Source organism: Salvia splendens, chromosome 21 (genome assembly GCF_004379255.2).
Source record: "Salvia splendens isolate huo1 chromosome 21, SspV2, whole genome shotgun sequence".
Lineage (NCBI taxonomy): Eukaryota > Viridiplantae > Streptophyta > Magnoliopsida > Lamiales > Lamiaceae > Salvia > Salvia splendens.
Genome location: NC_056052.1, coordinates 8,234,808 through 8,247,237, shown reverse-complemented (window position 1 = coordinate 8,247,237; position 12,430 = coordinate 8,234,808). Strand labels below are relative to the sequence as shown.

General features: G+C 37.0%; 2 protein-coding genes across 2 annotated transcripts; one reads left to right on the top strand and one right to left on the bottom strand.

Moving 5' to 3' along the window:
- Positions 1-4,003: 4,003 nt before the first annotated feature.
- Positions 4,004-9,139, top strand: LOC121783517 (sodium/calcium exchanger NCL2-like). The gene is made up of 7 exons (XM_042181609.1): positions 4,004-4,509; positions 7,010-7,189; positions 7,269-7,453; positions 7,853-7,971; positions 8,052-8,298; positions 8,383-8,685; positions 8,760-9,139. Exons 1-7 carry the CDS (start codon positions 4,143-4,145, stop codon positions 9,000-9,002), a joined length of 1,644 nt encoding a protein of 547 aa, XP_042037543.1. The 5' UTR covers positions 4,004-4,142; the 3' UTR covers positions 9,003-9,139.
- A 9-nt stretch (positions 9,140-9,148) lies between these two features.
- Positions 9,149-10,775, bottom strand: LOC121783518 (nudix hydrolase 22, chloroplastic-like). The gene is made up of 4 exons (XM_042181610.1): positions 10,456-10,775; positions 10,216-10,358; positions 9,634-9,753; positions 9,149-9,536 (listed from the first exon to the last, which is right to left on the bottom strand). The coding sequence occupies exons 1-4, from the start codon at positions 10,703-10,705 to the stop codon at positions 9,333-9,335; spliced, it is 717 nt and encodes a 238-aa protein (XP_042037544.1). The 5' UTR covers positions 10,706-10,775; the 3' UTR covers positions 9,149-9,332.
- Between the last annotated feature and the right edge of the window lie 1,655 nt (positions 10,776-12,430).

The following is a 12,430-nucleotide window of genomic DNA, read 5'->3' as shown; positions in this document are numbered from 1 at the left end:
AACTCCGCAAGCACTGGGATCAAGTCAAGAAGCAAGTGAACTTGTACGCAGCGGAGTTCGAGAAGTTCACGCTGTCACAGGGGAGCGGCGAGAGCTTGAGCGACGTGCGCGCTAAAGCGCTGTTGTCGTGCCGGTCGATGTACGGCGACTTCAAGCACGAGGCCATCTGAGCGCTCTTGAGGGACAAGCAGAAGTTCCAAGGTGGAATTCTGCACACTGGTGCGCCGAAGAGGACGAAGACCACTGAAGCTGGTGATTACACGAGCAGCGGCAGCGGCAATCACCCGGTTGACCTCAACCGGACGTACGTGGATGAAGGGAGTTCCGGCACACCGGTGTCCGTCCGGCGTCCTCCCGGCGTCAAGGCTGCGAAGGCCAAGGGGAAGGCGACCGCGACCTCATCGTCGACCGCTGCAACCCAAGCTCCGGTCCCGGTAGAGCTCCCGACCCAGACGGCCACCGCGTTTGAGTCGTTAGCAACAGCGTCGATGGCAAGGACGATGTTGCAGATGCACAAGGCCCTCAAAAAGTGTACCGACCCAGACGAAGCCGAATATCTCCGGGCGTTACTCGATGAGCTGCGTCGGAAGTTGGGAATTGGTCCGACTTAGTTTTTTTTTTTATTAGTTCAATGATGTAACTTTTTTTTATTAAAACTTCGCCGTTTGTTATTTAGATCGTTTTTTATTTACTCGTTACTTGTTATTTGAAAACAGTTAAATTAATTAAACAAAACAATAAAATGATGATGTGGCGCGCCATAGGGCGCACCTTAGGGCGCCCCAGTGCTGGTGGGGAGGTAGGAGGATAAAACTGGTGACGTGGCGCACCTAAGGACGCCCCATTGCTAATGCTCTTATGCAATATTCCGCAAGCACTGCAAATGTGCTCGGACAAAGGTGACACTCCCACTTTTTCTGCTAGCTTTAGTTTATTAATTTCTTTTTATAGAGAGCTAAAGTTTTGTGATTGTGTTTATTACACAATGTAATTAATTCAACTAGTTAGTTTTCGTATAATAACACTTTATTCAGTACATATCTCGGGAATTCATCAACTTTAACAAACAAAGAGACAATTTAAAGTAACAATATTAGTCATTTTTATAAACTACTACCAAACATACCATAAATATAGGGTCATGAAAATCCGTACCTTCAAATATATCAAAGTTGTTTTTATTTTGTTTTGATGTACCTTTTGTATTCTTTTTATGGTTAATTGTCTATAAACTTATGAAGTAATTAGTCAAATTCTGATTTGTCTGGCACCTTTCAAAATTTGAATTTTAAAATTTGAATGATAAAGTATGAAGTTCCAAAAATTTCTTAACTATCCCATGATATTTTGGTGGCAAATTCAATGATAAGTTGATGCACACATTTAAATTTTACTGTTATCAAGAAATAGTGGTGTAAGGGTATCCGCAACGAGTGCCTTCACGGTGACGGTGCCGGGTTCCGTGTCTGCGGAACGAAACCGCGGAGACACGCGTTATAGCCGTCCGTGTCGTCGCCATGTCGTGCCCATATCGTGCTGCGAGTCGTAGCCGCGAGACGCGGCACGACACGTCTCGCCACGCGCCGAGGCGACGTGGCGAGCTCCCAGCGCATGCGTGACGCCCACTCGCCGGCCCGCGAGTGGGCGTCGTCACGTGCTGACGCAGTAATTCATTTTTTTAAAATATATTTTTAAAAAAATATTTTTATTTATAAAAATTGATTTTTATATTTAAAAATAATTTTTACAAATAAATAAATACAAGATATTCGTAATAGTCCATATATATTTGATGGGCTTGCGAATTTATGAAACTCATTCTTGGTTGTTTCTCTTTGATAGAGATATCCTTGAATGTTTTATGTTCCACTTTCGATGTGGGACAAACTCATTCTTGATTGTTTCTCTTTTATAAAGACATCCTTGAATGTTTTATGTTCCACTTTCGATGTGGGACAAACTCTTGGTTGTTTCTCTTTTATAGAAACATCCTTGAATGTTTTATGTTCCACTTTCGATGTGGGACAAACTCACTCTTGGTTGTTTCTCTTTTATAGAGACAACCTTGAATGTTTTATATTCCACTTTCGACGTGGGACAAACTCACTCTTGGCTGTTTCTCTTTTATAGAGACATCCTTGAATGTTTTATGTTCCACTTTCGATGTAGGATTTTAATTATGTCTTTTTCTATTTTTTTAAATTATGTCATTTTTATTTTTTTAGGATTTTAATTATGTCTTTTTCTATTTTTTTGAATTTTAAGTTGTAATGTTATTTTAATTTTAATGAAGTGTGTTTGTTTTAATTGAATTGGGTTGGAAATAAAAATATAAAATGAAATTGAATGAATAGTAATTTAAGGAACGGTTAAGAAACGGATAAGGAACGGAGGGTTGCAGGTTCCGTTCCTTAGTTAATGAATGGAGTTAAAAAGTATAGTGGGACCCGCAAATAGTAGTTTAAGGAACGGTTAAGGAACGATGGGGAACAGCGTAGTGGATGCTCTAAATATATATTAATCTTCTGCCATTTCCTATATTCCTATTTTTGGGAAGAGAACAAAAGGCTACTTAGAGCATCCATAATAGGGCGGATATCCCAGCGGACTAGCATTAGGACTAGCCAAAAACACCTCCTGCGACGTCACTAGGACATCCAACTGCACTGTCACATCACTAGGACATCCCACTGCCCAATAGTGGACAAGCACCAGGACTAGCACCAGGACATCCCAACAAACAAAATCACAAATTCACAAATACGGAACTAAAATTTTGACACGAATACGGGGAAATGCAAGGGCGCTTGTATCAGGTGATTTATCTCCGCGGATGTATAGGCCCGCAACTCTTCTTTAATTCGCTGGCCTACGTCATCAGCATCCCCACCACTACCACCTGCATCAGCCATTTCGGGATTTAGAAAAAAAGAAGAGAAACTTGTTAATACAAGTAGTGCAAATGAAAATGAAGTGCAACGAGCCGTATATATAGAGTTCTGAAAAAAAAATAAAAAAAATCGCTAGTTCGTCCGCTCATCCGTCGGGAGCCCACAATAGCGAACTAGGGGACGGACTAGCGCGTTATCCGACGGACAAGAGGTTGTCCGTCGGGCTCGTCCGTCACTCGCTAGCCTGTCGCAGTAGTGGACTAGCGCGACGGACGATCTCTTTCCCACAAAAATATGGACATTTCTATCAAAACTTATACCACCATTAAATTACTAATAATAATTTAGGTCTCACTATCCACTAACACTACTTTAACTAATCATTTTCCTCCTCTATCTTATTTTACCAATTTCATCTTAATTCTCATGTCATATTATATGTCATATTTTTATGGGACGGAGGAAATATATAATAATAGCTTTTACACTCCAGTATCACACAAATATAAAATATAATTAATAGAACCATATAAAATATAAAATATAAAACATAATTAATAGAACCATATATTGTATACATAGGAGTAGGATATTTTGTATCTCTAAACTTTGAGGGGCTTATGGACATACTGTATCCTACGAAGTTCCCAAATAAGTTTATTTTCTTTTTTCTAAGCTTAATTATTACTCCTTCCGTGATAACGTCTCTTTATCATGTATTTCAGTTTTTAATTTTGTTCGTACCTTATTAATTATCCAATTCATTTTTAATACTTTTGGAAGTGAAATATTAACTCATTTTAATTGTATTTTATTATATATTATTATATAATACTCTTTCCGTCACATTTAAGATGACACATTTTTTTTTTTAGTTTGTCTCAAATAAGATGACATATTTCTATATTTGAAACTTTCTCTCCAATTAATATACTCAACGATTTTTTCTCACTTCTATTAAAATATTCATTTTTCTTTTGCTCCCTATTTTAATATTTACACCTACTTTTTCTCTCAACGGTTAAACGCATTAACCAATAGCTCTTAAAATTCCGTGTTGACTAAGAAATGTGTACAGAGGGAGAGGGAGTAATATAAAATAACAACTAAAATCAACTCACACGCATAAACAACACACATAAAAGCCCCACGGCCCACACATGCAGCTCCATCCAAACCCCCCAAATCCCAAATCCATACATCAAAACCTAATTTTCACATCAATTTTCCCTCCAAAACCCAACCGCTACGATGACACGATTTGTCGTCGTTTCGTCTCTGCTCCTCCTCGCAATCAGCCACCTAGCCCACAGCCGCTCGATCGCCGATGACCGGAGCTCCGTCTCCGACATCGACGGCGACGGCGGCAAGTTTCTGCAGTGGGCGCCTCTTTCGGCCGCCACGGTGACGTGCGAGCCGGTGTACGGATTCCTGCCATGCTCCACCAATGGTTGGGGATTGCTGTTCATGATCGTCGTGTACAATATTTTGCTGTCGATCGGAGGGAGCTACGTCGCCGCTGGGTCGAACCTGTGGCTGCAGATCATCGGGCCGGGCGTCGTCGGCGGCAGCGTGTTTCAGTTCCTCGGCACGATTCCGCAGCTCGTTATGATGCTTTGTAAGTATACATATTTTCATGCTTTATTTAATTTCATAGAGTTTGACTTACTTAATTCTGAAATGAAATTCGATAATTGGTCTAGCTAGGTATAACGTGTTAATTAATTACTGAGTGGGTTTTACTATTTACATTTGAATCGAAATTCAAAATTATATTTTGACTTATCAAACCCTAGTCATATTTGAAAAACCGTCTACATATTCATATAAGTATAACAGTGGGAATGAATAGAGGTTTTAGGTCGTTTTGCTTTTGCATAAGGTTGTGGAAGTAATAAAATTGTTAAGATTCAAATTAGACTAATGTCCAAAATTGATCTCGTACATTGCAAAAACTATTTGCTTATACATATTAAATGTGTTACTTTCTGGTCATATACTGCTCCCTTCATTCCATAGTAATAGAATCATTTTGCCATTTTAGTACGTTCCATAGTAATGGAGTCATTTCCATTTTTAGTAAACGTCAACACATTTCTTTCCACTTACTTTTCCCTCTCTCATACTTTATTATGTTTTTATTTAATACATTACACACTTTTTTCTTAATCTGCGTGCCGGAAAGAAATGCTTTCACTACTATGGAACGAAGGGAATATATATTTTGGTCTGTTAATTTAACTCTTTAATCAGGTTAAAATGTGATTGACCGTTAAATATTGATCAAAACATATTGTTTAAGGAAAAAAACTAACACATTGAATGTATAGGATCAAAAAGTTTTTTTAGACAAATATACCATACCAATTTAGGACTTTAGTCTTCAAATTATGTTTAAGTCACGAAATTCCCACCACCGGAGTTCTTTTTATAAACATTATGTATATTGTTTTAGTTTCTCTATAAAAAAAATACTAGTGTAATACTTTAGTCACTTTTGGGGTTCAAATTATTTTGAAGACTTGATTTGTTGCATCAAAGACCGGATTATTAATCACACGATTAGTTATCATACCTTAATAATTAATATTATTTGAGATCCCATTAAATGATAGGTGTGGCTAATCATGTTTTTAAGTAGCTTGCTCATGTTTAAAAATAAAAGAAATTATAGTATATTCTCTTTGATACTTGCTGAATATACCAATTGATAATCCCTAGTAATATTCTCACCATGTTTTGTGCAACTAAAAGTCGTCGTTGAAATATCACGAAACGTGATATTACAACTGTAAATAAAGTTTTGTCTTTATTTATGCGTGGGAGTGGGATACAGATAAAAAGCCAAGATACAACAATATTTTGATGAAGCAAATAATAATATTTTAACAAAATCTTAGGAAGCAACGATGCAGTATGGAATAAAATAATCACTAGATTATCCCAGTAAATAACTGTTCATATATTTAGAATTATTTTTTTTCGTGTGACACAACTTGTTGATTAAGATTAAGGAAAGGAAACAATAAAAAATGATTGCATGCACATGGATCAATATCTGTTAATCGCCACATGAGAGAACAGTTCGATGTAATAATAAACAAATATAGATGTCCTATTTCGTTATATTAGTCGTGCGGGTAGGTGTCGATAAAACAAAGACTTAAATATGGAAAAATTCTATGTTTATTAATATCAAGTTACTGTTTTCATAGTTATCAAGTTACTATTTTCATAGTGGGTCGATAAATATAAAGTAACGCTACCCAGTCAACTTTTTTGTTTTTTAATTTTTGTAATTGAAGTTTTTTAATGGTCGAACTGTATTGTATTGCATTGAATTAGATTTGGAGAAAATTAAATGTTCCATGACCGAGCCGAGTTTTAAAAAATTGTTTTACTTTATAAAGTAGATTAAAAAAATTAGTAAAATATGAATTCTACTTTTATATACTATTAAGTTTTAAAATAAAATGTGATTGGAATGAGTTAATGGAATATATGGTCCACTTACTAAATATAGTTAAAGTGAAATGAGACATTTATTGTCTGACCGACAAAAAATTGAGATATTTAATGGAGGACGAAGGGAGTATATATTTAAGTCGGATTAATATATAATGTTCCCTCTGCCCATGATTAAATATGTCATATTTGACCGGCACAAATTTTGAGAAATGTTTGACTTTATAAATTAAAGTGGTAGATTTTTTTAGTGGAATATGAATTCTACTTTTATATATTGATTTTATAAAAATATGTGAGTTAAATGAGTTAGTGGAATATATGGTCGATTTAACAAATATAGTAAAAGTGAAATGAAATATTTATTGACGGACGGAAAAAAGAAAAAAGAAAAAAGAAAAAATGAGACATTTAATGGCGAATGGAGAGAGTATAAAATATAAAATCAGGCTAACAGATTTTTTGGCTTCAAAATCATGTACATAATTTCACCCATACCCAAACCCAAACCCAAACCAATAGAACAATTGAGAAAATTATCAAAGTTGTGATATAATTAACTATATTCAGAAGTTGCGTTATCAACCACATTTATTCGTACGTACAAAATCATCTGCTTGCTTTCTTATAAAATCCTGTGTGTTTTAATCAAGTACCAATACTTACGAGTACCACGGAAGAGGCTCAAGCACGGGTGACATCTGGAATGGGGATGGTGCTTGGAGGAGTAGCTATCCTTCTCACATTGATATGGGGCCTTACCGTCGTGCTCGGAAGTTCCGATCCGGCTGACGATGCTGGAATCGATACTTCCGAACCTGAAACTGCCACAGGTGCTGGAAATTTCCCTCTCTCCTGAACACTAAAAAATCACAGTTTCGATCTAACCTGTGGCCGTTGGTTCTCATGTAGCCGGCTCTAGTATCACTACAGACGTTGAAACGAGCTGGACGGCCAGGCTGGTGTTGGTAGCTTCGGTGCCATATCTTATCCTTGAGCTTCAAAATGCTATCACCTCGTCGTCGGTGAAAAAAGTCTTCATTCTTATCGCTCTCATTATCACGGTTGCTTTGCTCTTTGGTTACATTTTGTTTCAGGTATATATAAACAAGATCTCCCTCCAACAGCATGATGATATGTTCAAGCTCAAAACATATGCACACACATATACCTCAAGAATACCAGGATTTTGAATGTAGATAAGCCAAATCTAGTGTTTTGAGATATCAAATCAATGAAAAATATCTCAGGTGAAGCCTAAAACACCCTGCATTCACCCTAATTATGGTTTAATTCAATCTAAACGGATATTCTTTCGTTCCCAATTCATCCGTTAAGTGATTGGGGCGTTTCTAATCATTTCTAAAGCGGGGACGAGGGTCCTAAAGAGGTTACGAGCCACAGATTAATCTCATACTTAGCAATGCAACATCAAACAATGTTATGTTATTATGTTATTTCACAACATCCTTGCCCATTTTTGTATATTCGTGCAGTCGTTCCAGCCGTGGATACAAAACAGACATTTCGAGTTTATGGTAGACAAATATGCAAAGGATAAGCTACTGACACTTTTAACAACAAATGGCAAGCCCAGTATTGTGAAGATACAAAGGTAAGTTTATGCATATATTGCATAAATTTTTGTCGTTTATTGGTCGCGACAGTTCACTAATCCACACATATACTAAACAGGTTGTTCAACAAAATTGGTAAGGACAACACTACATTAGTAACACCAGCAGAAATCAGAGTCTTGGTCTTAGGAGTAAAGATGGACGACGACGACATCAGCACAAACCTTGTTTTGGACGAAATCGAAACATATTTTGACACCACCGGTGATGGAGGTATCAGCCAGGAAGAGTTCGTAACGGGCATGACCAAATTGGCTCTAACCCTTTTAGATCAGACTCCATCACAGATAGCAACATCGGGACAGGTATCCGGATCATCAGAAAGCATGTCAAGGTATCGAAATCTATAGATATATATTCATGCAATTATATGAATTCAAAATTTGCAGATAACCAGTCCGGAGCAGGAAGCGCTGTTAGGTAGAATCACGAGCACGAGCCGAGCAGCCAGCACTTCTTGGTCAATTTACATCAGAGCAACTTTATCCTTGGCATTTGGAATAGCAATCGCGTGCACCCTTTCACAGCCATTGACGAAGTCAATCACGGAGTTCGCCACAGCAGCGAACGTGTCATCCTTCTGGGTTTCGTATTTGGTTCTTCCTCTCGCTCTCAACTATAACACTATCCTCCAAACAATTACTTCGGCCTCACAGAAGTCGCAGAAGACCAACTCGTTGATGCTGTCTTCGGTACATATATACATTCTTCTTATATTATGCAGCTTTAACTCTAGACGACTGAGATCTCTCTTTTCTTTGAACAGCTATATTCTGGTGTGTTCATGGGCAATATTATCGGTTTGCTTCCATTCCTCGTGCCGGTATACTTCCGCGACTTGTCATCAGATGTCACGGCAGAGCTTCACCTGGTTCTGTTGATATGCCTCGTCATGGGCGGATTCACTAGCTTCAACACCACGTTTCCACGCTGGACGGGCTATGTAGCACTAATTCTATACCCGATTTCTCTAGGGACTGTCTACGTTATCACCTCTATTCAGTCTTAAATTCCCAATATGTTATCAAATATCACTCTATAGCAATTCATTTGGTGTGAATTTTCAAGAAAGTGTAAGCAATCATCTCTGTAATTTCTTTTGTTTAATAGTACACTATAATCTAAATATTCACTAGTAAGCACCTATTCCAAGCATTTTGTGGGAGAAGACACTAAATCCTTTCATATATTCCAATAATCCAATAAATGAAAGAAAATTGAAGTTAACAGAAGTCTTCAATATAGGATATTTATCCTTTCAGAGCTGGATAGTCTAGAAATCATAGAATCACAAACGATACAAGATATACATGATATATAGACACGTACACCATTACCTTCATCGGTTGCATATACTCCAGAATGGAGGCCGGCGCTCTTCAAAAGACGGTGGCCGTTGGTAAACAACAGATGCAACCTTGATCAAAATTCCAGCAGTCAGAGCCCATATTACATACATCTCATTATCGATTTGATGATCAAAGAAATGACGCAAATATTTGTGACCCTTCCAGTCTTGCTCCTCTTGTCTCCGATTCTCATCCTGCAGCGTGCCATCAAGCACTTCAATTGCTTAAATTCACAGTTCAAACATGAGTCATGACTGAAAAACAAAACCGAGAGCAGCTAAATGAGCCAACCTTGAGAAACATTTCCAGCGGAGCATCGAATACAGACTCCACTTCAGCTGCATTGAGGGTAGGTTCGAAGGCCGTCTTATCCCACATCACCCCTATCACTGGAACTACAGCAATATTTATCTGAAAAACTCAAGACCTGATCTTTAGTTCTTGAGAATACTACAGATTTTGAATAAAGTATACACACTAAGTCTATTTTTATAAACATATAGACCAAACAATATAGAGTTTGCATTTTATCACTATCCTTTGATATAATAAAATGCAAACTCTATATTTGTAAAAAATCCAAACTATGGTCTGGACCGATAGATTTCAAGATTTGATATCAACAGAGGCAAATAACGTCAACAGAAAATGTCAACAAAATGTCAACATTGTCAACCGATTGACATTGTATTGACATTTTTTGTCATCTGTTGACCTCAAATGTTGAAATCTAACGATCTAGATCATAGTCTGGATCTCAAATGTTGAAATCTAACTATCCAGCTCACAGTTTGGAGATTGTACAATATATAGAGTTGCATTTTATCACTAACTATATATATACATTAACATTGAGAAAAATAAAGAAATTACCCTAGTGTGAAAAGGTTCAAGAACCGCTACAATTTCCACCATAGAAGGATCCAATCCAATTTCCTCATGAGCCTCCCTCAACGCCGTAGCAACATCATCACTGTCATGTTCATCCCTTTTCCCTCCGGGCAAAGCAACTTCACCTAAACAATAGGATTCCCCCAAAATTATCATTATTAAAAAATATCATATCTACCAAATTAGTAAATCTCCAATCTACAAAAAAATGCAGCGGTTTACCGGAATGGGATGATAATTTTGAAGATCTCCTAGTGAGAATCACGCGAAGATAACCGTTTTCATCTTCAAACAAACAAATCAAAACTGCAGCTCTATTGCGCTCGATGGGTCCAGGTGCAAATTGAGATTCATGAGCTCTTGAATTACCGAGAGTGACGTTGGCATCAGGATTTTGATTGCGATTTTCGTGGCGGATGCGTTTAGCTAATTCGAGAAGCTTTTCTGATCTTCCCGAACCGTCAAGCGGCATCGTAGGAGTCGGTTTGGAAAACGAGAACGGAGATCTAGCTCCACCTCCAAAACACCGATCTATTTTCTACTCCACGCTTAGAGCATCTCCAGTAAGACTGGGCGTCAAATAGCCCTCACATAGCCTTCACACTGCCACATCATCAGCACTACAATTCTCCTGCCACATCAGCTTGCCACATCAACTGGACATCAAATAGCCCTCACATAGCCTTCACACTACATATCCACATCACTAATAACAATTATATAATTTAATTTACAATCGTATCAACATACGGAATTTAATTTACGAGACAAATACATTTAAATTGAATAATACTATTAAAATTTCAAAAAGTACAATAATTTAAAAAAAATACATTTAAAAAAATTACATTTAAAAAAATTACATAAATTTACATAAAAACTAACGCATTGCAATCCTCCGCGCCCACAACTCTTCAACTAAATCCTTTGGAGTCGAATAAAATGACGTTCAAAGCGCGTATATATAGTGTTTTCAAAAGAAAAAAAAATAAAAAATAAAATCTGACGCCGGTTTGACGCCGATCCGGGACCCACAATGGCGCCATGAGGATCGGCGTCGGAACCGGCGTCATCGCGCGAATCGGCATGGCCACGCCGATTTTTACGCCGATTTCGCCGACGCCGGTTCCAATGGTTCGGCGTCAGAATCGGCGTCGCGATTTTGACGCCGGCATTGGAGATGCTCTTACAACCAAATAAAATAACCCCACCTTCACTTATTAAAATTGCTCGGATTTATAAAATTATTTTATTTTGTAATGAGCGTGGAGTAGGAAATGAATTGGTTTTTGAAGTGTGATACTGTAATTTAATTAAAATTAATATAAAGATTAAGATGACACATTTTTAATAATTGTTAGATTAATGTGTTTAATTTTGAGAAAAAATTGTAGGTATAAGTATTAAACAAAGAGAGCTTAATCTTTAATTGGAAAAAGAAAAAATGGTTGAATGTATTAATTGGATTAAGAAAATTTTTAAAAATAAAAATGTGACTATGGAATAAATTAAAAAAGAAAAGTATGGCATCATTACGGAGAAAGGAGTATTTTGTTACTGCTCAACTTCAGGGCTCTATTGGCTAGACTTTGCTTGAAATATCAGAAAAATGCATATCGTTTGTGGAGGATACTCTTTAATATCACAACTAACGAGGAATAAAAATTATAATAAAAATAAATAAATCAATTATACTTCCTCCGTCCCTTAAATATTGTCACAGTTTGATCATACACGAGTTTTAAGAAATATAATGGAAATTGGGTTGAAAAAGTTGGTAGGATATGAGTCATACTTTTAAAAGTATTAGTTTTAATAAAATGTGAATGATAATAAGTTAGTGGAAGGTGGGGTCCACTATCAAATGTGGTAAAAAGTGAAATGTGACAAATTTTGTAGGACGGACGAAAATAGAAAAATGTGACAAAATTTCAAGGATGGAGAGAGTATAAGTCTTTCAGAGGAAAACCTTATTTTCAGATTACCGTGTTATCCTGAAATACAAAACGACTCACTTCTAGCCAAGGGTGGAGCCAGGGTTTGACGAGAGGAGGGGCAAAAATATATTTATAAACAAATTTTATTGTAAAGGGTATTTAAAAAAAATTAAAATAAATTTTTAAATTTAAAGAAAAATGCCATGGATATAGATTTTGAAGGAGGGGCAAATGCCCCACCAATTCACTTCATGCAGATC